Genomic DNA, 27,539 nt, shown 5'->3' on the forward strand with positions numbered 1-27,539 from the left:
AGACGTATTAATTAAACGGCTCATTTTCATCGCACGACAAAAACGTGAGTTTAACGCCCATCGGCGACTAATGCGTCGCCCCACTGCAGGCTCGCGGTGCCTGTGCACCTCGAGGAATCGGGGTAGACCTGGTCTGATCAGGAACGGTGCGTTTCCACTTGGCCGAGCCGTCCAATCGGGTGGCGGCTGGGTGGACTCCTAGAGCCCGCGCCAGAAACGCCCACCCTCGGTCGATTTTTGCCCCTACCATCGGTCGTCCCCAGCTACACCCTGGTGGGGATAGAAGCCGACTTCCAACACCCCCACTACCGTCCAAGACCGACTCGTTTAGCCTGTAATTTGCTCAAACACCAGCAAGCTCTCGTGCCAGAAACATCCGTCAGAGCTCTGCCCGGTCGGCGAGTGTATCCTTCGAGTATCGAGACGCGCGAACGCCGCGCGACCTCCAGTTTCCGTCTCACGCTTCGTTCCGTTTTGTTTTTTTTTTTCGTTCGTTCCGTTCCCATCGGAACGGCGGAGTGCTCTCGAACAGCGGCCGTGACTCTCGATGGAGAGAGAGAGATCGCGTGGTAGGAAAGTGGTTCGATGGGCGATCGGTGGCTTCGAGTGGTGAACAAGGGCTGCCTCCGATGCCTCGGGGGTTATCGCGGACTGGGTGATCCCTCGGCGACGCTGCAGAGGCGAGTCCAGGGATGACTAACGGTGATCGTGGTGCTGGGAACTGAGTTAGTGATAATTCGCTGGTCGAGGAACTGAACGGCGGAGGTAGAGGATCGGTGGAGTGTTCCTCCAGGGGGGGGGGACAGGATCTGGGTAGGGAAGTTAGTGGTGTCGAAGAGTGTCCAAGTGTTCGCGAAGGATTCGCGAAGGATTGGTTCATCTGGTGACGTCTACGGCATAAAAAATTCTGCTAGCCGGTGGAAGAGGGTGGTTGCAGGGATGCGGCGGATTTGAGCTCCAGCCACCCGGAGTCCGTCAGTCCTGCCAACGTGGGAAGTCCATCAGCCAAGCGTACGATAATCGTACGATGATGCCGCTCGCGCCGACGCCAATTGTTCCGGTGCCCTCGAAGCCGAAGATCGGCTTCAGCATCGACTCGATCGTCGGTGGCGGTGGCCAGGGTCGCGAGGATCGTCTGGATCGTTTGGAGCGCGTCGATATCGAGAGGGACGATGGGAGTCCCATGGACGTGGAGGGATCCTCGTCGCCTCGGAGTCGACGGGTGATCGCCAGGTCGCCCGGCGCTCATTCGGAAGGCTCCGACCGGCCGGTGTCTAGAAGCTCCTCCGTCGAGTCTTACCCGAACTCGCGGAGAACGCCGTCCCACCCTGGCAGCCTCCATCACCACCACGGCAACCACCACGCTGGTCATCATCATCATCACCATCTGTCCGCGGCCACGCACCTGGACTTCAGCAGGACGAACGTGCACAGCCACAGCGGAGGCTCCACTCCCAACAACAGCCCCAGTCCGCCTCACAGGATATCGCACGGAGACTCTCCCGTCGGCGCTCACCCCCAGCCGCCTCCCGGCGTCGTCAGGCCTAGTCCCAACTACCTTGCACCACCTCCGGGCGCAGCCACAGCCGCTGCAGTAGCCGCCGAACAGCTCAAGTCCCTTTACGGCCTGCCCGGGCACGGCCCGACTGGTCCCCAGACTGGGCAGAACGAGTACCACACGCAGCAACTAGCCCTGGCCGCGAACCTGGCCGCCGCACAGCACTTCCAGGCTGCGAACCTCGCAGTGGCTCTTCAGGCGCACCACGGCGGGTCGCCGCATGGGCCGCCCCATGGACCGTACCCTCACGGCGGTGCACCAGGTCCCCATCCGCCGCCTCATCCTCATCAGCCGCCCAGGGACAGCTACCCTCTCTACCCTTGGCTGCTCTCCAGGCACGGACGGATCTTCCCTCACCGGTTTCCCGGAGGTACGTTTACACTCTTTGGCTTTTAATGTCCTTCGGCAAGTTTCTCCGCGATAAGGTTTCATTCCTTGAATTAGAATCAGAGGAGTTTTGTTACAGTCCAGTGGCTAGATTTTGTGGTTATTTATTTGAACAAACTTGCCGAGGATTGTATTATAGAGGGTGGAAGAGGTATGACTATAAGAATTTATCTCCCTTGGTGTCAAGAGGATTATAGTTAGTATCTGAAAGCAATGCAGACAAGTCGCACCACGTTCCTTCCACCCATAATACCCATAGTTATGGACAGCAAGCTCCTCGCGGTTTGTTTTGATTAACGTCCCCGGCGTACGGCAGAAAAACGTCGCGCGCGTAGTCGAATGCGTGACGAGTAGTTTGTCCCACGGTAATTTACGTTGCCGTCCGCTAGCGTGAATGTAGATTACGCGGCGATCTAAGTGATTCCTGAGAGATTACCGTGTAAACGATAGCGAGCAAGTTTTTTGCGCCGTAAGAAGCTGATTTACGTTGATAGATCGGTGTCAGTCGATCTACTATCCGCATCGATAGCTGTTGCAACGTCTCGAGTGCTCGGTGATTAAACTCCCACAGACGTTCAGAGCCCAAACGATTGTCAATCCACGGGTACATTCTCTGGAGAGAAGGCTCCTCCCTCGCGACACGCGGAAAATCGTCGACCGTGCACGCGGAGACCGAAAGATTTTCCCTCGTCCCATGAGTTCCTCGAACTCGCCATAAATTCGTATCCAATTGGACGCCGGTAATTGCTCGTTTCCACCGAGGCAGGAGAAAAAGCCGCGCGGGGATCCGTGGCGCGGTTGCTAACTGGCCGCGGCGCGCACGGAATTCGCGAGTTAACTCGTCATTTTCAGGCGGGCAGCTAATAAAGCGCCGCTGGCCGTCGCGTGATATTTTTCTCCCGGCCGGAGCACCGGTCCCCTCGACGTGCACGTAAGTACGCTATCGATTCTGTCTGCGCGATGTAAACAACGACGGTGGACAGCGGCGCGCTCGCGCGGGGTCCTGATCCCGCGGTGAAAACGAGGAACAACCGACAATATAATTACACGTCCCCGTTTTGATAAATAAGACCGAGGCCCGGCCTAAACGGGCCGAGATACCGCTGGGTTACGCAAACATTTCGTAACGGCGATTTTGTAACACGTTTGTTGTTGTCCAGGCCGTCCACTTATCGCCCACGAGCGCGTCTTCTCGTAAGCAAAACAGGCAGTCCTCGCTTTTCCCTTCGTCGTAACGTAATTGATTCATTTGAAGGCGATAACCGTGCCCCGTCCAATTACGAATCGTTCGGCGATAGGGGTTATCGCGGGCAGATAGCCGTGTCCCGTGTAGTTACAATTAACGTTCGGTCATGAATGAGTTGATTGGAAAGAGAGAAACGGAGCAGCTGGGTAAACGCTTCTGGTCGTTGGTTAAACTGTTTCGGCACCGCGCCGTTTAATTTCGTTCTATTTAATTGGCGGTGTCTTCTGAGAGTTCTGAGATTCTCTAGTCGCGGGGTAGGAAGTGTGGAGAAATCTTTGGGAAGCGCGAGGGGTAGGAGGGGAAGGTATGGAAATTGTTAGTGGAATTTAGTTTAAAATGTTCGCGATATCGAGTGAGGTGGAATGGTAGGCATATCGTTCATGGAGGGTGATAAGGTGGACGTTGTCGACTTACGTCGTCAATATTTATACACGATACTTTGTCTGTCTAATGCAGATTGCCGGCAACTGGCGACACGCTCAATGCGACTCGAGGTTAATTAGCAGCGACGCGACGCACGAATTGGTAGCTGGTTTATTGTGGAAACGACAATGTTTCACGCGGTTCTTAATCTACTCTGCATCGATCCGGGCTCCGCGCAAGATTGTACGATTTCAAGCCCAAGTGCTTCAAATTTTACGGCTTGTCGCTTCCTTCGTCCCGGCCTGCCAGTTCGTTTTATCTGCGATCGCTGCCCGATCATAAATCATCGATGGTACCTTGTAATGCTGCGCGTATTAGCGGTGGAATTTCGTTGCGGAGGATGCTCGTTTATTTAGCGACTGTAACTCGCAGTGACATCCGATGTTGAGTACCTTGATGCGAGTGATATCGAGTGCCAAGGTGTCCCTCGGAGGGACCAGCCCCGGGCAACGGCAAGCTCGTACCCGATGCGTCGAAAAGATTGCTCAGAGCTTTAAGTGCCGTGCTCGCGTCAAAACAGACCGAGAATTTTAGCACGCTTCTCCGTTGTTTCCAAATTAGATATTAGAACGTACGTCCAAGCTTTTGACCAATCCCATCGGGCTCCAGAAATGGCACACGTTGAATCTCTCCAGCATTATTTCAACCCAATCTCCGATTATTCCGATTACAATTCCCTCGGCATCTCTCGGACCGTTAATCGCACTGATTCGCACGGATTGCGATTTAACGAGCAGCCTGACGTCACGGGACATCCTCCTGACAGGTCTCTCGAGTGTAAAACGCACCATCCACTCCGGAATCTTGTTCGTTTTCTCGCCCGCTCCACTCTGAATCCCTGATTTCCGTATTACACAACCGATAATTTCCTTGGCGAGCAATTCGCCGCCCGAGGAATCTATCTTTACGCCGTGTTATTACACGAAAATATCCGCTCCTCTCTGGCCGTCATTATCGTACCGCGTCGTCCACTCGCGAGAATAATCCTCCCCCCTAGATTACGCTTCGCCTTTCTTTCGACTTCGGCCTCCCCTTCCGCGAGAGCTTCCCTTTCGACTGTCGATTAATCACTCAATCGTATAAATTATCCGGCGACGGAATCGCGTGGCCATCTTTTCCAGCCGCGGTTTTCAGGCTCGCTCCCTTCCGCTCCCCGGTATGGAGAGGCCGTTTCTGCTTCCAGGATCGCTCGGTTTCCTTGGCACCACCACGGGATGATACCTAATCGGGTGGCAATCAGGCATTATGAGGCTCGTTTCGAGTTACTTACGAGGTCAGCTCTGCTCTCGTCCGAGCTGGAAACGATGGAATAAGGCGGAACGCTTCTGGTCGAAGGGGACAATTACCATAAATTTACCGCGAGTTGCCACCCGGTAGAGAAATGTACCAGAAACTAGTTCCGTCAGCCGGCCAACAGATCGTCGCCATGTTTGCTGGGATGTCCTTTAGCTGCTTCAATCCCGCTAAATAATAGGGCCCTGGCGGGGAAAAAGGGAACCGTTTGCCGGCGGGATCGTCATCGAGGTGCGGAGACTTCAATGCCCGCATAATTAGCAACGCCTTAACGTTACATAAAAACAGGAGGCGCTCGAAGCAATTAACCTCGCTTCTACTTCCATTTATCACCGAATGATACAGGAAATTAGGATTCTCTTAGGTGCAGGAAATGCACATATCTTATTAATTAATTCGTCCCAAACGAACGTACACAATTTTACCCATTTTTCCGCTTTCAATTCCATCCGAGAACCGCGCACGTATTCTGGGAATCGAATCTGCTTTCCTGGTCGACCGCAGCCGCGCGAGTTGTCACGGGGCGATTCTTTAATGACGTCCGCGAGCATCGAGGGAACAGTTGCAATACTAATCGCCTCTAATACGCGGCTTGCGCAAATGGAATGAACGTGACGGCGAATCGCGCCTGGTCTCGGCGTCAACACGCTCAAGCACACAGGGACGCACACGTGCACGCCGTTCACGGGAGAATTGATATTACGAAAGGGAATTACCTTTGTAGTTAAGTCACGAGCAATTACCGTTTAGCTGTTCCGAGTAATTACTCTTTTGTTAAGTGAAACTGGTAAGACGCGGAACGGCACGATCCAGAAGCGGAGCTTGGGTGTCCAGCTAAGCCCGGTGAGCTTGAAAATGTGTAATTTCCATGCAGGCTTGTCTCTAAGCTACAGTGGCATTTCTGGGAAGGCTGGAAGTATTTATGCAACGCCAGTAGGGAAATTAGAAACGCGAGAGATAGATGAATTTAATAATAATTATCGAGCCCCGACGTTCAGCCGCGACGCTCGTTTGTTTAATCAAGTGCGTTGTTTGTCCGCGGCGGGAATTGAAATTGAATGGTCCTAGGAGCGAAATTTCGCCCTGGTTGCGCACGCGTTTCATCGTCGAGTCATCGAGAGCTCGTGTTCCAGCACAATGGCCGGTTAATCAGCGTTATTAAACCGTCGTTTACCCCAGCGACGTGCTCCCCGTGGGGCGTCCGCGGGCAACAATGGCAGCCAGTAGCCCCCCTCGTCATTTTTTCAAGCCACACCGTCGATTTCACGGGGTGTCGTCTCGCCGGCGTGCCCTCGTTGCTCCTCCATTTTCTCCTGTCCCTTTTTTTTTTATCCCCCGACCGTTTTGACTCGCATCGAAAAAGTCTCATCGCCGTCGATCTCGCTCGCTGACAATGACGGGCCATTTTTTCACTCGCCCCCATTGTCCTGGGATATCCACAGCCGACGTCTTCATCCAGCGAGTCGGTCACACTCGATCGCCTCGCGACTCACGTTTTCTCGATCGAGCGAATCCGGGTGGCACTTCAGCGAGTCCCTCCGAGTGACAGGACACTCCTATCATCGAATCGAGGGGAAATTGTGCTCTTTGTATCTGGTTCGTCAAATATTTAGGCACAGCGCACGGTTCGACGGTTCGGGTAAATGGAAGGGGCGGTGTTACGTGCTCTAAACCAGTGATGAGCAACTGGTATAAAAGCATTTGGCCCTCCAGCCACTGACCTGCGGCCCACGATTGTTTCAATGGTAAATCCATGTCAGAAATAATAAATTCACTCTATAAATTAATATTATTAATAGTATTAGGTTTCCGCTTTTGGCTCACTACTGGGCAAACGTTGCCCATCACTTCTCCGAATTTGAGTTAGGGTAACTCGTGGTAATATGCCACTTCTCAATAATTTTTTAAATAATGCACACATGGCGTTATATTCGCACTAATTCGCACTAGTTTGTCGGTATAATATGCCACTTGTAACATATCTTTATAACTGTTTCTATTTAATACCATCGAGTTGGTTTTTCGTATTAGCTCCATGTCTAATAAGTATGTCTGAACTTCAAACCCTGCTGCTTGGTCAGACAAAAGTTTAAAGGAAGCCATTCGAATGGTGAAGGAGCAATTTTTTCAAATATATTTTACGTTTCATATTTGTTATTAGTCACTAATAGTTTGAACAGTTTAAAATATTGTTGATTCTCAAAAATTTGAGTGATTAGTTCGCACTTCATAGCTTGTGGCATATTACCTCAGACTTTGTGGCATATTTACCCACCATTTGGGTAATATGCCACTTTTGAGGACTTTTATATTTGTACGTTTCTCATTGAACTATAAAATTTACATATATCTACTTATTAGTCAATACACCGAATTAGTTACACTTTCATATGATTTTATCTTTTTCCCTGTATCTACTTATGCTTGCGAGTTATCGCGTTTCAAAGTTAACTGTGGCATATTACCACGAGTTACCCTACATTCATCCTGTAACTCGTCTTTATAATTTCCCTCGATATCCATCGTTCGGTATCCGTTAGAACGGTGTCGTTAGAGGGTTCCTAGACGTCGCCCAGGGCCCGGCCAGCTCGTTCCACCTAGGGAGAGTGGAAGGACGAGGCTTCGGCCGCGGCGCAGAGGGCAGGGAAGGGTGGTGGAGGCAGGGTTAAGACGAAGGGAGGTCTACGCAGCTAGACGGCCTGTAATTACCTGTGAGAAGCCCAGAACTGTTGCTCGCAGCTGAGCCGCCCAGAGCGACTCGAAATTACTCAAAAACAAGACCAAATCGCGAGCACGTATCAAATTATATCCCCCGCCCGATCCCCCCGCGGTGTTTACAGCGTTTCCCCGTAGACACGGCGTAATCGTCGGCGCGCAGAGCCGTCGACCCCGCCGCTAATGCCTTTTTAATTGTTCGAAACGCGTTGGTAAACGGCCGCCTCGGCGGGGCTGCGAGGGGGATGCAAATGCGCCCGCGATACACTCGATAACTCGGATTGCATTTTTTTTTTTTAACTGGGCCGACGGTAACGCGTCCACCGTGCGCTCTCCGCTCCTCGACCGCCTGGCGAGCTATCGGGCAAATAATTCCACGGGGAGCACTCGCCTGGCAATATTTACGGCCGTTAAGTTCGCGATCTCTCGTGCAAGCCTGCGGAACAGGGACGAGAGCGGGGCTCGAGGTGTACGTAGGCACGTATGCGCTTGCCTCGGCTCCTCAGCGTTTCGATGATGGAGCATTAGAGCGAGGGGTGTCTATAGTATGCAGTGTACAGTCCAAGTGTCCTCGAATTTCAAATGAATTCGGCGCAGGGTAGCTTTAACAGAATAAAGACTTGGCCTTCTAATAACGTCTGATTATTGTTGACACATCGTGGGCATATCAAGGTAGAGACAGCATAGTGCCAGAGTCCTTGGCTGCTATGTAATGCACGGAGGGCAGACGGCTTCTCACTGCTTAGCAATTCGTCGCTGGGTATCGTAATCGCGTCGTCGTCGGCCATTAAAACTTCGCGCGTGTTATTACTCGGCCGACGACGAAACATCGAACCGCGCGCGGCTCGAGTGAATTACGCAGTCGACTAAACAATTAAGAAGCGCCAATTACGGAATTAAGTATGCAAATGGCGGGCCGTATATTAGCCCGGGGCTGGCTTCGTGATTATGTAAATCGGCGACAACAATCGAGCGACCGCTGTTGACCAAATACATGACAAGATACAGTGAAAAAGTCGCCCCGGCTATCGGTTAAGTTATCGCTGCCTCTACGGCGAGCTATTGAAACCTTTGAGGCGCGTAACGAGCGGCGAGACGACGGGGGGGCCGCGCGACAAAATTACCATTTCAATCGACCCACTCGCGAATTATGGCCACCCCTAGATTCCTAGCGTTTACGGCGCCTCTTCGCAGCGAGGGATAGCTGCTGCTGTAATCCCGGGATTTCGGGGTGGCTCGAATTCCCGCGGCATATAATTGTAAGCGTATCAGGGGAAGATCCTCGCGAACTTATTGCGGACTTATCGGGAGAAACGTCCACTGTAACCCTTCTATTCATATTTGAGAACTTAGGTGCATGATAAAGTAGCTCCGCGGAATTGCCAACGCTTACTTTACACAGAGCTTGAAACTTTCATGGAAACTACCTTCGACGTGGAGTGACAAGTGACACTTGGAGCAGCCGCGAAATGAAAGGACTTAAGTCTTAAATCGTCTTCTATAATTTCACTGTCTCGCCCAACAATTGCAGAATGTAGAGTTTGCAGCATGCATTAGGGGCCATTTACAACATTGGTATTTCCAAGAACGTCACTCGGGGCGTCGCTTCGTCCAATTAGTTATCGAACCGTTGCGATTGTTTGGCACGCAGCGCGCCGCGCGACAGATGTTGCGCATTCTGCGTCTGGTTTGTAGATGCATCGACGATTCTGTTCGAATTAGTCACGCGGGGAGCTGGTAACTTCTCGCGCGAGATTGCTGCTCGATGGCATGTGGGTTCGGAGCTTTATTCCACTGGAATCGAATGATAACTGTTCGGGGAAACGATAGGGTCGATCCGGGACGCGGTGACAAGCGATCGTGGTCGGGGATACATTGTTTACAGGCGGCCAAGGTAGCCCGCGATCCATCAAGGATGTAACTTACGCGGTGTCGTCGTAATCGTACGAACGCTCGCACGTGGAAACGCATCTTGCTTAAGCTTGCGCGTGCATACGTGATGTGGCCATTAAAGCGGGCTCCTGGCGACCTTCTGCTGGGAGATACTCGCCTACAGACCTGGTTAACATTTCCATCCGTTCACCGTGGCGGCCATCGAGCAGCTTCCTCGATATTTTTAAGGGGTTGTAATTTCTGGTCACTTGATTTTCTGGAAGTATAAAATGATTTCCCTTCGTCTCCTTTTCTCAAAGACGAAGCAAGCGTCTGTAGGTTAGAGGTAGTTCGCGCTGTCCAATGCAGGAGGAATTTAATTTCTTTCGCGACTGTACCGAGACGCAGAAGAAGCTTCAAATACCGCTCAGATCGGCACGCAGCTCGAGAATCGTTCGCGCCGCGGCGAGGATCGAGCGATTTATCGCTGCGAGCTTTCCGGGCAAAGTATCCCCCGGCCGACTTCCGGCAGACGCGGGTATCGGCCGATCGACATGACTCTTTCGAGGCGGAATACTCAATTACCCTCCAGGCGGACTTCTAGGTACTCCAGCAGCCCCCTCTCGGCTCCCCGTCCTCTTTTTTTCTTCCCTCGGCTGCGCATGCCAGCCGCCTGATGAGCGAGGATCAGGCTTGCGTGTCGTTACTTAGCCCGGTCGTCGACAGGATCGACGACGATGCCATTTAAAAATTAATTAGAACTTAATGAATTATCCGGTAACGTCGCGCTATCTCTTTGTATCTGCCCCTCGTGGCGATTGCTCGAGCACGCTCGGAAATGCGCGGTTGCTTGCACCGCTTCGCGTTGAAGCGCTCGTTACGTTGTCGGCGATCTGGATGAAAAGAGATCGGGCATCCGTAGGATTATCCTTTATCAAGTTTCACGCGGTGTTTGGGCATCGAGTAATTCGTTTTGTTTCTGTTTATTCCAGGCCCAGACATACCCGGGTTCCTGCTGCAACCGTTCAGGAAGCCGAAGAGAATAAGGACAGCCTTCAGCCCCAGCCAACTGCTGAAACTCGAGCACGCGTTCGAGAAAAATCACTACGTGGTGGGCGCTGAGAGGAAGCAGCTCGCGCAGGCGCTGTCGTTGACGGAAACGCAGGTACGTTTGCCCTGTTTCAATCGAGACCTCCTTGGAGCACACCTACCAAATTGAAGAGTGAAAAGAGCTGCAGCTGAAATCGAGCAAATATCCTCCCTAAAGTTGGCGAAATATTTGATCCAGAGTCTTTGAGGGTTTGGGCTGAATTTGAGCAAATAGTGCCTGTGTATTTGGGTTCTATATGGGAAGTTGAAGCAGAGAGAATCTGATTCCCGCGGAAATTACAGAGTTGTCTCGTGTTTTGCAATTCAAATGCAATCTGAAGCAAGCCGAAGGTCGAGCTAGTAGAGAATAGTGCCGGACAAAAGGCTGTAAAAATTGCATTTAGAAAGTGAAAAACAGCAGGTCTGCGAGCTGTAATCATGACGCAGCTAATTACTCGCCCAATTAAAACGGTAATTACTACTCTGTCGGGTGCAAGGGCGCGATGGAGTTCAGCTGGCATCAAATTGCCTCGTTTAAGCGTACCAGTGATTCAATTATCGGGGACTTAGACAAAATTCCCCGATTATCTCACGCACTCCATCTGAAAGTGGCCTCCGCGACCCTTTCGAAACCTGCATCGTTACTCGAACTTTCTTCGGAATCAATAGTATCTCGCGACAATCAACATCCTTCTTTATTACCTCTCCACCTTCAAGCTGAGTAGGTATAACACTTGGTTCTTACTAACTTAAACCTCGTACTCGGATCGATCTTCTAATATAAAACACCCGAGGAGCTATCAAATTCCCATTCCATGTACCGTCGAGCCATAAAATACCTCTTATCTCCTAGTAATCTCTGGAAGTGACCCAAAAGACCCTGCAATCTCTTCGAATTAGCCCAATTTAGAGGTCTCGCGTCTCATTCATCCAAACATTCTGAAACTCTCCAACCAGGACCGGGCACGCTCTTCCGAATCCCGTCTTAATCTTATCTCATAACTGGAGAACGCTCCAGAAACCGTCAACATCCTCTCGGGTACCTACATTGCGCCTATTCTTCGAAGCGGACGCTGAGGCCTCTATATACCGCGCGATACGAATCGAGGAATTCTCGAATTCACTGTCAGCTTCCTGCGTGCTCTCGTCCAAGAGCAGAGTGGCCTTTATTCCGCCCTTAATGGCGCGTTTTCGAGTGACGGAGGCAGCGCCAGTGGGCACCGTAACGAGGGGATTGATATGCTAATACGCGATCGAGGGGTGGCTCTCGGTGGCACACGATACCCTCTCGCGTGCACGACACACAGGGACACGGCCGCGTGTAGATGAGGTGCGTGCCGGACGCTCCAGATGCATTACGTGCATATATCACCGCGAGTCGCGTTACGTATTCTATGGGCGTAACGCACTCCAAAAAAGGGCGAGGGGCCGACGGGGGATGGTATTGTGAATTAAGTCGGGAGAATGGAGAAGCCAGGCCTCTCGACGCCATCTTGCCGAGGGAAACAGGCTTTCGCCGGTGTGCCTCTTCTCCGTCGCTCGATTCCTCCTCGATCCGCGCAGATTCCTTCTCCCAGGCATCCGGAATTCGGCCAAATTATGCGGAAACTTAGCAACCCTCAAAATGGTAAAAAAATTACGGATCTCATAATTTTGTGAGCTTTATTTCGCAAAAAATTACCAATTACCATTAATTATACAATAATTATTAAAGCTTCCAAGGCATAGTTCCATTTCAGGCTTGAGAAACAAAAACCAGGTACAGGTAGAAATAAATAGATACTCACTAGAAATAAATCTACTTTTCTTTAACAATCAAAATCTTCAAACTAAAACTCAATTTCCGATCATTGAGGGTTGGTAGCTTTCTGCGTAACTTGGTCCAATTCGCAGTCGCTACGTTCTCCTAAAGTTATTAAAATTTTTCTTTAAATTTGGAATCACAAAGGTTTAGGCTCCGAATTGAATTTCTACGTGGTCCATTATGGCGTCACATCTCCCTCCAGCTTTCTTCAGATTTATCTCAACTAAGGCTTGCATGTAGCATAACTCTTCCGCGGCTCGGGAATGGGAGAAGATTGTCGGGCCGCTAAGGTTGCATTTTCAATGTAATTAACATCAAGCGACTGGAGTTAAACCACCACTTACATCCCCCGCGCGAGGGAAGGGTTGCGCGGCGGTTTGCGTGTCGCTCGTTTCGCCATACGGGCCCCGTACTCGAACGTTAATTAAACTTATTATGCAGCCTGGGGATTTGCGCGAGATAGGCAAAGTAAACATTTAAATCAGTTTATTCGTTTACTACACTGATTCCCTGCGTGCCTGATTGCACCCTGCCTTTCGTCAGCTCCGCTCTCCTGCAACATTCAGCCCCTCTGCCGTTTTATTTATTACAGACCCGCCGTGGCACCAACCACGAGTCAGCGTCGATTCGAAAATCGTGCGCTGGGCCCCGAAATTGGAGGGACGAGCGGAGAGGACGTTTCGTGACTCGGTTTTAGAATAGGCGAGTGAAAGCTGCGATTTCGCGGCTGGATTCGCCTCGTAATGCATCCTCCCGGGCAATTGGCGGGCTAATCGCGCGTAATTAGGCCGCTAATGAGGGCCACCGGGTCGCGTGTAACGCACGCTCCGCTTTATGAATCTTAACAAGCGCGAGATCAAGACGCCTCCCGCGCGTGCACTCGCGTGTTCCTCGAGTGTGCGCTCGCGTATTAGTCGGGGGAGCAGGAGAGATACGATAGCTGGCCGCTAATTACCAGGCCCCCGCGAGCGTTGATTGGCTTCCGCGGAGATGACAGCAGTCGTAATTGATACCCTTCGATTCTCCATCCTCTTTTCCCTCTATTCGTGCAACGAATACATTCATTCCACGTTACTTCTGCCGTTCCATTTAACCTTGCCAAATCTTTCTTCATTCAATCACCATCCCAAGATCTTCGACACTCTTCGCAAGCTCCGGTCGTCAAATGCTCAGCAGCGAGAATAATAATTACAGGCGACTAACATTCCTCGCATGCAATGAATACAATCAACACAAACGGCAGAATAATGGGTGTCCGTTTTAAACGAAACGATAGGTGAATCGGTTTAAAAACACCTGGAAGTGGTGATCCTTTGCTCATGTTTAATTCACCACGTCCCCGCGTCGCCTCCGTCCTCCAGGCTGCTAACAGATGCGTATCTTCGCTAATCACGTTTATCATTCTCGAATCGGGGAATAATCGGCATCCATCAGTCACTACTTGGCGCTACTCGAGTAGGCACTATAATTAAAAGCGATTACTACTCGAGATCCCTCGATGGGCGAACAATCACCAGTATCCTCGCACGTCCCGACCCAACCGCCCCTCTCGAAACTCATCTCTCCCAGTCGATGAAGCAGCAATCCCACCGCGAACGAAGAAGGCAGGCAGCAAGTTTTCTGGCGTCCTTGATTTGTTTTCGTGGACCAGGGAAGCCTGATTCCGGCCCGTCCAATTATCCTCGCTCGGCTGTTCCGTTTTTACGCGCTCCTGCCGGTCAGGCGAGAGGGCGGGGGTAGGGAAAATTAAACGTGAAGTATCTCTTCCCCTGTCCTCGTTATCGTTGCCGTTGGAATTGCAACCGGCGAAGAAGTAGACTAATTGTTCAGTTGGGCGAGATCCTGCACGCGGAAACGGCTCGCGCCGGAGAGAGAGAGGGCGAGAGGGATCCGGATGCAAACACGCTTTTATTGCGTATCGCGCGCCAACGGGCGCTTTTATTGCCGCGAGCTTTCGCGATGCAATTAGCCACCGGGCCGCACGGCAACTCCGCGTTGCGTAATTAAGAGACGTCTACGCCGAGCCAACGAGATGAGAGTCGAACGATAGCCAGGGCGAGAACAGGTGGATAATGGACGCCTCGAACGGTCGCCGGTGATCCGCGTGAAATTCACGTTCCACGGAGTCAAACTTCGCAACGTAATTCCTGTCCTCGACGGAGAAAGCGTAGGAAACAAACAGCCGCCAACCTCGCTCGCATAGGAGAGCAGTCTTTTGGAGCACCTTCTCCCTACGAATTTCCTAATACCTCAGAACCAATTACCATTCCGAGTGGCTCGCAATTAATCCGACCGCGAAGGGGATTTTTGCCAGCGATCGATTAATCATCGACCATCGAGCCGCGGGTACAAATTGATTAAATCGTTGCTGGGACGAGAGCGCGCCATTATAAACGACTGGACGTGTGTTGAGACTAATGAGCGCGAGTTCCGAAACGGATTAGGGTCAAAGCGCGATTAAAGCGTCGAAAATCCGCGCTTCCGCCATCCCCCGAGCGTCGGTGATCGTCATTACGTTATAGTCGGCGATTAATCAGCCGGTTTTTCACCGTCTTCGGCTGCGGGGCCCGCGGTTCTATCCGCGTCGTCGCCGTGGATTTATTAGAGAAAGCGGGCAGCTCGCGTTCCCAGCGACACACGTCGCGCGCGGCGGATCCGCGGATCATCAGCGTTGCGCGCCTTCGCGTCGGCATTAATCATCGGCGGGGCAACGTTGATCGAAATATCCCCGCCGAAGATTTATCGTGCGGCTGGCTGCCTCGTAATCAATTAAAGTCGTCAGCGTGGTATCGATTCTTAAAAGCGTGCTCGCGAACGGAAATGATTCGGGTCATTAATCGTTGGCCGCGGCCGTTTTTCCACTTCTAGAACGTGTGGGCAAACTTGTCCGGCCGAGAGCCTGGCTACCCGTATCGTTCAATTGTCACAGGGATCATGATTGGTGTTAATGGGGATGGTCTTGGATCAATTCTCTCATCTCTCTTCCTATTGCAACTTTCTTTCTTCTTTAATTACTTCTGGCGGAAAAGTTTTGTATTATATAGGTACATGTACGTGGGATAGAAAGCGAAGTCCTTCCTCAGTTTATTTCCAAAGCGAGCATTCCAGGATTCTTTGACGACACTCGAGGTGCCTTTTTTGGACTCTGAGTTTCCTAAAATTTTGAGCCGATTATTCCTGAAATAAATATTGCGGTGAATTGAAAGGTAGTAAAAAGGGGAGCACCGACTTTTTTAAGGTACAAGTTAATCCATGAAATTAAACCACAATGAATTATTATTGCACTCGGAGGAACTCTTACAACGTCAGCGTGAAAGCACGCCGACGCCAAAGCGCAAAGAACGTGTCCGCAGAAGAATTTCTACGGTTGGAATCGGGCCTGGCGCCAGACTCGCGAAAAATATCGACCAGGCCCCGTCTTCCGGTCGAAAGCGACGCGCCGGTGCGTTCACGAGACGCGAAACACGCGGTGATATTTACCGCGAGGCTATTAGCATGCCGGCCTGTGTATTACCGCGCAATTTGCATCTGGTTTCAGTTGGCGGAGAACAGAAGGTCGTTAACAACCTTATAATCTCGCGGCCCCTCGCCTCTTTTTTCCCTTTCGCGTGCTGGTCCACATGGAACCGCGAAAGTAACCTTTCCAGCTCGCGGCGCTGGGCGAATCTTTCTGCCCGCGAATTCTCGGGCCTCCGGTGCTCGGGGCTGCGAATCCACCGCCCTGCCACGGGCCTAATCGAATTCGGCTGTCGAACAGTGGTGCAAATTGCAGGAGATAACAGGTTGCCCGTGTGTCGAGAAGCCTTTTACCTCCTTTTCGCCGTCTAAAGTAGGATTAGCTTTTCGGTGCTTTGTAATTTCACATGGAAACAATGTCGAGAAGCTTGGCTGGAGAATGTGAGTTCTCTTTTTATCAAAACCTGGCGTGTCGCGCAACAACGCGCTGCTAAAAATACTCGCGTTTCGGCGTAATCGTTTGGTAATTAGCCAACGTTGTTGCTAAATGACCCAGCGTGTAAGTGGGTCCCCTCAGTGTTGATGATAGCGAGTAATTGTCGCGTTGACACAAGGCGAGGAATATCGTCTGTTTGCCATGATGCCAAGCGTTCGGTGTTTCTGGGTCATTGTTCAGGTGCGTGGAACGTTATAATGATCGCTAATGGTAATGGGGCATGATTAAGTCTGCGAGTCGAAGGGAAATCGACGCTGGTTGTCCTCGGAGCGCGTTTAATGGAGCGAGGCGTCGTTGCACTGAAGATTTAGGTGAAATTTTCGGGCCAGGCTTCGGGTCTGAACCCGAACGCGGTAAATAATATCAGCTGCAGAAGGTTTCGCAAATCGCCGGGACAGTTTTCGCGCAATAAACCACGATACGCGACGGCGCAGGCGATCTCTCGAGTGTTACACGGCCGAGCCGAAGACCGACGAGTTAAGAAACAATGTCACAATCGCGTCGGCGAACTCGCTGAATACAAATCAGTGCCGCGAGTAGCTGGGAAAAGCGATGAAACGCCGGTCTACTTGTTTATTGCACGGAAAGTTTAATCGACCGCTGAGCGATGGATCGGAAGGAGCCGGTATCGGCGACGATCGGGAGCGTTAGGCGCGAGCGGAGTCGATCGGTAGCCCAAGAAGGGCACGCTTTTTGCGTCCATTTGCAATGCAAAGCCGACGTGCTGACTGCTAATCATATTTCATATGTTTCTACCATTACCACAACATTCTGTCAATACTTTATTCAGCTGGCGTCGCTGCGAATGGATTCTGAGAAGTTGCAGTGGACTCGCGAGTGGTCTGCGCGCTTCGTTTCTTCATTTTCTTCTGCTGTATCCACCGAGAGCCTTGTTTCGCCACGATCTGCCTAATCTCTCTCATCTAATCCTCCACGCAAACCCCTAAAACTCCTGACAAAACCGATTCCCCAGTCGTAAGAAGCGCGCTGCGTTATCTTTCGCGAATTACAAAGATTTTATCGAAGCCTCCCGGCGTTGACGACCCGCGAGGTATTCGCCGCGCTAATCGAAGATATAATTAGCGTGTAATGGAACGCATGGTGCGTCTGTGTGCTGAGGGGCCGGGGAGGGCCAGGGGATCGGTCGCATAATCGCGCCAGGAAGAGGAGGCCACGTTCACATACAATATCGGGATGACAGCGCATTCGCAATGCTTTATTCTTAGTCCAGCGACGACACGCCTCATTATGCATAGAGAATCCGCACGCGGCCTGCATAATATGCAAAACTTCTTCCATTACCGTCCACGGGCAACGTAATACGCCACGGGGCGAAAGGGTACCGTCCCGATTCCACCGCGTATAACAGCCTCCGGATATATTATACGTGCGTATATCGGCCGCCTTCTCTCCCGTCCTTTCCCGCCTTTCCTTCCATCGCCGCGGAACACAGGAACGCGGAATTTCGAGGACCGAACGGTACCGTGAGTGATTCATCGAGCGCGGGCACGGCCAACGAAAACGCTTCCCGCTCGAGAATTCCAGCGCGCGCTCCGTTTCGTGCTCCGCGGATAAATTTCGCGCCGTTGCGCCGGGCGACCTCGGTACTCTAATTTAATTTAATCCTGAGAGGAGTCGAATTGAAGGGATAGAAATATTTTTAATCCAAATTAAAGAGAATCCTTGAGGTGATTAGAAAAATTTGTTTACTGTATAAAATCCAGTTTCCTTTTCTTTCTGCAAATCCACTTGGTCCCCTCTGGGTGCGTCGCTGATCTCATCAATGAAAAATAATATATGCAAAAAAGTTTTGTCAACACAGCGATTCTACATCAATTCCTTGGATAGTCTTTTTAAAATCCTTTGCATTACACTCGAGTCTCCCCCATTTTGGAGCCAATTCCTTCCACAATGGTGTAGCTGTTTTTCAGCAGCGTTGCACCTTGAATTCATCAGCTCGATCGAAACGACCTGTTCCAAACGAAAGCCGGAGGATGCGTGTGGCGCGGAGGGGAGGGTGGTTCGCCACGCAAATTCCGCCGCTTTAATTACCCATTGTTCGCGGCAGAAGGTTCCCTCCCGCTAAAAAGGCGCGATCCGCGGAGCGTAGAAACAAAACACGGCTGTTCCCTCGTGGCGATCCATATAGTTAGCAGTAATACCGTTTTCATTGCGGAACGATAAGCGGCTCGTAAACCGACCGGCACGTAAACACTCGATAGAGCCACCTTCCCAATCTCCGGCGAATACGTTGTAGCGATTAGTGGCGAACAGATGCAAATCCGCGAGGCTGTAATGGCTCCCAGCGCCGATCTCCGCGCTCGCTCGGACCGTTGCGGTCATTAAAGTCTCCGGACGAGAAGCACGGCCCGGAGTCGCGCGATAATAATAATACGTCTTTATTACACGCTCCGCGGACTATCCGGTGGATTCGGTTATTAGCGGGCACGACTTCGTGGATGGATTTAGCGAGTGAAAGTAGTAATAATAGTCCTTGTTCAATGTTGTCGAGCTGGGGGAGCTTTCAGTGTTTTATCTCCGAATGGGCATGCTTCCCAGGCAATTGCTTCGAGTAGCCATTTTAGGATCGATACGATCTTATAAATAGTAATATGGTCGTTTAGAAATGTGTATAATGTCGATATTCATTCATTAGTAATATTTATCGAAGGTTAATAGCGCCGTACAGCAGTCAATTATAATAAATTTCCATTAGCCTGTATTTTAATCAGGCGCTTCGAAAGAAGACCATGTTGGAGTATTAAATTTATGTCTTTAGTATCTCCATAATATCACATTCAGACTATAAATAAACTCCAAGGAATGGTCCGAATTTCACATTCGCTGGTAAAAATTGAAAGTAGAGGAGACCCGGACGTTTCAAAGGATCGGCAGATTCAAAGGAATTTACAGAAAAGTTGTGGCTTTCCATGCCTGGCGATGGAGATTCGTAGAGCAGAGCGTCGTAGCGATCGGCGGATTTAAAGGAAAGTTTGGCGTTTCGCAGTTCGAGCGGCGAAAATTCGTAGAGCGGAGCGTCGAGACGATCGGCGGATTCAAAGGGCCCCGAAGGGTTGGTCAAAGGGAACCGAGGCAGCGAACGATTGCCCGATTCGTGGCGATCGGCGTAAACGATAGGCGCGGTGGCTCGTTCTCCGAGCCGATCCTCCCGTTCGCTCCTCGTCCCTTTTGGCTGGAGCACGGTGGCGAGGGGACCGTTGGTTTTCTCGTCACGATCCTGGCATGTCACTGTCGTGTGTCGTCCACTTCGTGTGCATACTCGGCCTCTCGAGGAAGCTTCTCTCCTACGGCTCGATGCGAGATCCAGCGAAGAAATCGTTACACTTCGGGACGGGAATGCCATTCGCTACGAGCCGGGCGGGGAGGGCTTTCCTTTCTTCGAAATCGTTCGTCTTCCTCCTGGGCGGAGGACAATTTTCTTGCCGTCGCGACACTTACGGAAGCCACAGAAGCCAGTGATCTTGTTTTCGTTGCTTTCGATTGGCTTTGGAGTGGCTTTCTATTGTTCATTGTTTTTTGGTATCAGGAAAATTGTGCCGTGCGAGGAATTAAGTAGTTTAGCTTTCAGAAGAATTGGTGCGTAGGTTTTTTAGAATGCTGATAGAATGTTAGATTCAAGCAGTGAAATTATTACTGGTCTTCCAAAATCAATATTTCATCAGTCTTTCTCTCATAATGCTTCGACAAACGTCCTACCTACGTGGCGCTCTTAATCCACACAGGTGTGGCGCCCCTGCTGGAGGAACGTCACGCCTGCTATTTTGCTAACAAAATATCGTCCCCTTTTTTAATCCCCGCGAAAATCCAGCCGTTTTATCGGCGAAAAAGGTGGTGGTCCGTTGGTAAATACACGGGGCCAGGGAATACGTTTGTTCGACGAAATTGTCATCCCCGTTTCGCTCAGTTTCTACCTGACAAAGGGTGCGCCCTATGATTCCACATCCCCTATAATCGCGGTGATCAATCGCCCAGAAGGAACATCTTCTTTCCTACTGGAAATACACTCTCATATAATTTCTTCATATTCCAAAGCTGATTTGTTTCAACCAATTAACAATCTGTTACATTCTCGTGCTATTCATCACCTCCCTCTGCATCCGCCATCCCTACTCCAACTTCAACCCTTTCGAACACACAAAGCCGTCACCAATTCCCCGGATTTAAATTCTCCCAAAGACAGAGGCTTTCATCGAGCATCCCAGCTTCAGGGTGGACAAAAGAGACGATCGACCTTCCGTGCGTCCGTCACGCGACGGTTCCTCAGCCCTGTTACCGAGCCAGCGAAGAAGAGAGCCGATCCCCGTTGTCCGACGGCAATAAAACGTGTGCACGCGGAAAGGTGTATATCCGGGAGGAATTGTCTCCCTCCCCCTGGACGCCATGTACACGCTCAATTTCGTCCTAACAAAACACGAGGACAGGCGGCCGGTGCGTGCGCGCTTTGGACAATTGAAAAATAATATCGCGCCGAGTTTATTTAGCCGTGCGATCGGCAGGGGTGGGGCCCGGAGCGTCGCGACGCACGGGGGGGATTAAAAATAATGTTTCGAGCGTGACCGGCCAGCCCCCGAGGGATTACTGGACGGCGTACTCCGCTGCGATTGGATCCGGGGATGCAACCCCTCTCGCTCCAGGGCTCGTCCTCGCGAAACCGACGAAAAAATGACGCGGAAACCACCCCTCCACTGTTTTCCTTTCGCATCGCGCGTCTTCGTTGATCCGTATCACTTGGCTGGGCGAGCTTCGATTCCTGTCACTTAATTGTTCACTGTTGTCTGTAGTGGGGAAATGTATTGGTCTATTTGCGATTGAAGTTCCTCGTAGCGGCGGTTTTAACCCTGCAAAAAGATATCTTACGCACCACCAGGAATTGAATCCATGCCTTGAAATTATTTTCAGATCTTTGGATAACACAATATAAGTGTTTGAAGCAACTTGAAAATCTGGATTAATTCTTTGCGATCGGTCTAACGTCACATGAACATAAACATTTGCGAGTCTATACGAGCTTTGTATTAAAACATTTAACAGTAAAATTGGTGGCATTTGATACTCATATTAGTTCTTCAATTGACATTTGCATTTATTTCGTCGAATTCAAAAATTTATTTTTGTGTTTTTGGCCATAAAATCGCGAAATTTCCCCACTATGCGATAGATCAAATTCAGTGTCGCGGACTGCTCTAGGCAGTTTCCAATCTCCCGGAAAAAAAGTGTCGTCGTGTATACGTACCTTTAGGGTAGGTACTCCGGCGACACTTTCGATGCTTTCCAGAAGCTTCTATATTCCAATGCAAAATCTTGCAGCCATTCGCAACTCGACTTCTTCTCAATCTCTTCTATGCAGCAATGCTCGAGCCCGCGTCTTCTTGGATCTCGAAGGATCAGCAGGCTGCCCGCAGCATATACGGTCGCGGGGTATATCTCCAAAAGTAATGGCATGGGAACAGGCTCGCCGCGGGAACGCGATAGCCGATCGCCGACGAAACGTAGTCGCGTTGCGTTGCCGGTTGCTGATCGATCGAATTACCGCGGGGATTACGGCTAATATCTATCGGTGGCGATCGCGCCAGCTCGCGCTAGCATCGGGGAAAAATCGTCCTCCCTCCGTGGCCCGGGTCGGCGCCGTCAGAGACGTCCGTCGATCCCTGCCGATCGAGATAACGAGAAGTACGCGTGTACACACCGGGGGAAAAGCGATATCGCGTCCCCGAGGCGCAGCGTCCGCGGCCAGGAGCCGCTCGTAATTGAAGCTGTTCCAGGAACGCGTCTAAGTGACAGGTGAACACCTTATACGCGTACGCCGTGACAGTCGTCCTACGAGCGTCTAAGTTCGCGGCGCGTCGGCCCGCTTTGCGCGCGGACGCGCAGCTGCGCTCCTCCTTGCTCGTCCTCCGGACGCAGCACCTGCGCTGGAATCGGAAAAGGAGTCGAGAGGAGCCTCGTCCGCCTCTCCATATTCGCGTTTCGGAAATTTCTGCCGCGTGCAACTCGGCGCGGGCGTAATTGGCTGCTTGGGGGCTGAAGCGTCTTTGGGTGGAGAGGTTGTCGAGGTTCGTGGATATCTTGTTGGGAGGTTCGGAGCGTTTGTGGTGGGTAACGTGGGGATTTTTGAGTATTTCTGTGGGAGGAACTTCGAGAGGGTGTGTTCTGGGTGGTTTTGGGATTGAAAGGGTTCGTGGTGAGGTTGTTGGGTTTCATGGATGTCCTTTTTGGGGGTTGAGCTCGTTTGTTGTGGGTATTTTTGTGGTTTGGAATGTTTCAGTGGGAGGGAATATTAGAGAGGTGTTGTAAATTGTTTAAGATTGAAGGAATTGATCGGGAAGTTGTGTTCTTCTTTGAAAACCAGTGCAATTGATGGGAGAAATAGTTGATTTGCCTGGTGGCGAGTCAGAGACACGTACATACATTGCGAACAATGTGCAAACCTGAGAAGCCTGAATAAGATCCGAGATGTTCGTGTCTCCAGCGGAGGCAACAAAGTATGTAGCAACTTATCGCAGCCAGTTTGAAGCGTTGCGTGTAACAGGTCTCGAAGGATCCTCGAAAACAGCGATAAAATCTCTCTGGGCCATCTCACTCCAATTTACTGGAACTGCGTTCTGTAAATCGCCACGAAATCCCCGACTTTGATCATAATAAAAGCCAGCCTACCGTCTCGAAGCGGTCCAGCGAGCGGCCAAGATGGACCGAGAGGGAAAATAGCGAAGCAGAGTCGCGGGTATTAATTTCCATTAGCGAATATCCAATTTCCTGCGCCGATAAAAAGAGCCAATCGGCTCGCACGCCGGCAATAAACGTAATTATATTTAACAGGGGACGTAAAGGCTCCGATAGATTAGGCCTCGACACCCCCCGTTGCCTTTCTGCGCCATCTTTCTCCCTTTTTTTTCTCTCCCTTGCTGGCCCCCGACGCTTCAGCGCGATCGAACGTAACGAGATCGACCGGACGTGCTTCTAATTAGAATACCAATTATCAATCGCTGTTAATTGAGCCCCTGATTATTGCATTCTGACATATCTCTGTTAGCTTATTTCTGCTTCGACGTGGCATCGATTTTCTAGGGGTGCATGTGTTGGAAGAGTTTCAAACTTAAAGCATTCACCAAGTCGATAGACCTTATCAAAAGATTATTCATTCCTCCCACAATAACATTAATGTTTGCCCAATCTTCCCTACAATCCCTATTTTCTAAAGTACATACATGCTCTCAAGCACTCGTCCAAGCGCAGCAAGCTCACCCGGAATCCTTGCTATCGATCATTTCATAGATCACAACGGATCGTTGAACACATCGCGCTCCGTCGCAGAGCCGTCTGCCAAATAACACGAACAATTAGCCGCGGGAATTAATGGCGTAACGAACTGCTCGGCGAAAATTTGCCAGCGAATAGGAGCGCGCCCCGTGTGCCCAGGGGAAGTTTTCGAGGATTGTGGCACTTAACGGATGATTAAGAGGGCAAATAGAGAGGAACCCCGTTAACGCCGCGTCGTAGCTTGATCCCCTCGCCAGGAACCTGGAGCGCTCCCTGCAGTGCCCTCGTCGTACGTTTAATCGAGTTACCCCCATTTCGTAATCGCCCTCCGTCTGTCCCGAGGGTTGCTATGGCGACCGCGGGCGGTCCTGAAACCCGATTGGCGGATCTTGACGCACGCGGAAACCCCGGCCACCCCTTTTTCGCCCTACCGTGGCCCGTTCCCTGGGATCAGCTCCAGGCTTCCTCGCCCCTACCCCTTCTCAACCTCCTCGCCCGCCGTTCCACGGCAAGCAGCTGGATTTACACTCGGTTTAACCGAGTTTACCCTGCCCGTCGCCCCCGCGGGACGAGGAGGCAGGGTGGCTCCATCGACGCCAGTATTTTACTGGGCGCGTTGTAAAAATCGCATAAAAGCTCCGCGGCAGCTTGGACGATTTGCGCCGCGATATACAGCGCCGCCGTGATTTCATTCGACGGAAGATCGTACGGTTTTATCGCTCTGGCACTTTGAATTTCACGGTGCGAGGGTAGTGCCTGTGTCGCGAGGCTCGACAGGGGTTGCAATGTTTCTCCTCTACAGCGTCCTCGAGAATGTTACGGAGCTTCGGGTAATTTGGAGGGCGAAGGAAAATGCGTTTGAAATCTGATGCCGTTGGATGGACCCGCCACTCTCATTCCACCCTACCCATTCGATTAGCATCCATGGAGTCGGTGGTGGATTCTGTATTTGTAAACAATATCCACCCGAGATGATGGTCCCCGATGCTCCGCGGAGGCTAATCCCGGTCTTGTCAAAGCTACGCTGGGATCCGATGCTCGTGAAAACAACGTCCTTTTTCCGCTTCCACCCCCCTCTGTCGCGAGCCCAGCGACAATGCAGATTTCACGCGTTGATAGTTTGAAAATGGAGGGTCTCGTTCAACCCTTCTTTCAGTAAAGAGGGATGCTGGCCGAGGACAATGTGTGTCTAACAGTCAATTCGAGGACAATGCTTCTTTGGCTTTCAGGCTTCTTTTCCATCCCCTTCCAGCTCTACTCTCGCGCGGTGTTCCGCGTCACTGACGCACACGGGCCATTGTAACCGGATACACCCCGTTTAGGGGTGGTTCCTTGATACACCGGGGCGGCTTATAACTAGTTGCCACTTAATTTGGCGGGGACGAGGGTCGACACCCCTGGAGGGATTGGCCCCGGTCGAATCGATAGCCGAACGAAATGACGCGCGCTGATGCGTTTTACGCTTTATTGCGGCGCGATTTGTCGGGGCACATCAACGGCTCCAATCCATTCTCTGTGTTGGAGGAGAACTTGCGCGTCCCTTTGTCCAATCGTTCAGTCGTTTGGCTTTGAATAATTCTGAGAATGGACAGGGGTTGGAAGAGATTCTCTAAGTCATAAATCCTACAGTTACTTTCATATACCGGTGGTAGAAAGAAGTGTAAAACTTTTCACCATCACTGTAAATGTGAAATACCTTATGAACCTCCTTATAGATAGACCACTATAAATTTTGATAATTATTAACCAGACCGGCATCCTTTCTGTTGCAGGTGAAGGTATGGTTCCAAAACCGTCGAACGAAGCACAAACGGATGCAGCAGGAGGAAGAAGCTAAAGCACAGCAGCAATCCGGCGGAGGTGGTGGCGGCGGTGGCGGTGGGGGCGGGGGTGGTGGCGGGAACGGTAACAACAACGCGAACAACAAGAACACCCATCACGTGAGCAAGTGGCAGCAGGAGACCGGTGACTATCACCACGACGAAGAAGAAGAGGAGGAGCACATCGATCCGGAGGCTGAAGAGTGTTCGAGCGGGTCTGAGGCGTAGCTAGACGTTCTCTGCCTGGACTAAAGCGCCCGGGACTACCGTCTGACCGACGAGGAGCATCCTCCGGATCCTCTCCGCACGGGATCGTGATCCTGGAACCGAACTCTCGAGTCGAAGCACGGAACCTAGACGGAGCCGTCGGCGAAATTGGAGCAACAGGGGCTTGGAAGAGGCTGACTTCTTTGGAACACGATTGCCAAGTGGAATCGAGAGGAATCGCGAAGTGAAAATGATCGGTTGAATGTTTAATACAGATTTTTCCAAAGATTGCAGTTCTCGCGAACCATGGATTATTGAGCTTCGAGGTGAACATTGATAGAATCTCTGGATATTGTGAATCGAGTGTGTCGTGTGAATATACTGGTGTGGTCATCGGAGGACCACGAGGAGGACCGACGTAGTTCTCGCTACCGATTTCCGTGTATCCCCCTTCGAGTTCCCTCGAAGCACAGTCCATCGGGATCCTCTGTTCGGAGGGAGTCGATGGAACGGCGAGATTCGAAGGACCTCGGAAGTTGGCTAATGGAGGCATTGTTCCTCGAGACTGGACGAAGCCAAATGGACGGGCTTCCGGCGGAAACAGTGGCGTCGGAGAGCCTCGAATGCCTCGAACAAATTCACCAACCCTATACTTTTCTATTTGCATGCTCCTCGACGGAATCCTGTCGCCTTCCCTTTCGCCATAGTTCCTCGATCGCGTCCGAGAAAGGCGCGCGGGAGCAACCCTTCGGGACGTTCTATTCGAAACTCGGGGAGAGACGAAGGGTTGGTGAAATCCAGCCGCTCGATCGTCGTCGACGCGCTTACACGCGCATCTTGCCATAGAATCTGCTGGATCGTGTACATAAATAGCGAGAAGAATCGTAGACTGTGATCCGTGGCGGATCAGCCGTCCCGCTTGAAGAGAAGGACGAAAGTGTCTGCTCGGGCTGGAGCCGTGTAAATAGTTTGACAGAGGCGTCTGGAGGGTAGGCCACGGACAAAATAGAGAGGATAAGAGAGCGTGGATGGTGTGCGTGACTGAATGCATGAGTGTATAGAAACGGAGGGAGATGAAAGCGAGTGCCAAACTTCGTATCCTTAGAAAGAAGAATCCCAGTGTAAGCTCGAGTTGTAATTGCGATTGTATTTAACGTCGTTGTCCCCCGCGAGCGACCAGTATTCCCCTTTTGTCGATTCGATGTCCGAAATGTACTGACGATTTAAATTATTGTATCGATAACGTTAGCTGGACACCCTGGCGTAGCATTTAGGATGATCGTTCATCGAGGATTCGACGTTCCCAGCCTCGTTCCTGGTTACTTCGAGAGGGATAGTGTGTTGCCTGCTTCTCGGGGTAGGTAGGGAAGGTCCAGAGGAAGGGGACGAATCGATCTGGACGAGATTTGATGAGGAACGGGCCCCGGAACTCGTTCCGATCGATCGGGATCCGTGATCCTCGGTGGACGACCATTTGCTACGGATTCGGAGGTCCGTCTGTAAATATACTGTACATAAAAGAATTGTGATTTTACTCGACGTGCAAAGGCGTAGGATTGTACGATCATCGGAGGATTCAGTTCGTGTTCTAACGATATAGCGAAATAAATTATATCAACTCTTCACGATACACCTGTGCCTTTCATTCACCAGCGTCCAACACGAGCAGAGTGATAATGCTTCGTAAATATTGTCACGCAATCAGAACGATATTGAACATCGATGCCGTTCGAGTTTCAATTTTTTTAAATAGCTAGATCGCTATACACAGTATTGAAAAGGATTCAGACGTTACACGTTTTCCCAGATTAAGGATTAATTCGTCTTGACGAATGCAGAGAGGAAGGGAAACGCTGAGAATATGTCGACCTTTCGCTAGAAAGTACCCAACGTTT

At 51.0% G+C, this 27,539-nt stretch overlaps 1 protein-coding gene across 1 annotated transcript; it reads left to right on the plus strand.

The window, feature by feature from the left end:
- Window positions 1–27,274, plus strand: LOC143373811 (uncharacterized). The gene is made up of 3 exons (XM_076821386.1): window positions 1–1,928; window positions 10,487–10,659; window positions 25,390–27,274. Exons 1-3 carry the CDS (start codon window positions 1,028–1,030, stop codon window positions 25,663–25,665), a joined length of 1,350 nt encoding a protein of 449 aa, XP_076677501.1. The 5' UTR covers window positions 1–1,027; the 3' UTR covers window positions 25,666–27,274.
- The last annotated feature ends 265 nt before the right edge of the window (window positions 27,275–27,539 follow it).

The sequence above is a fragment of the Andrena cerasifolii genome, chromosome 10 (genome assembly GCF_050908995.1).
Source record: "Andrena cerasifolii isolate SP2316 chromosome 10, iyAndCera1_principal, whole genome shotgun sequence".
Lineage (NCBI taxonomy): Eukaryota > Metazoa > Arthropoda > Insecta > Hymenoptera > Andrenidae > Andrena > Andrena cerasifolii.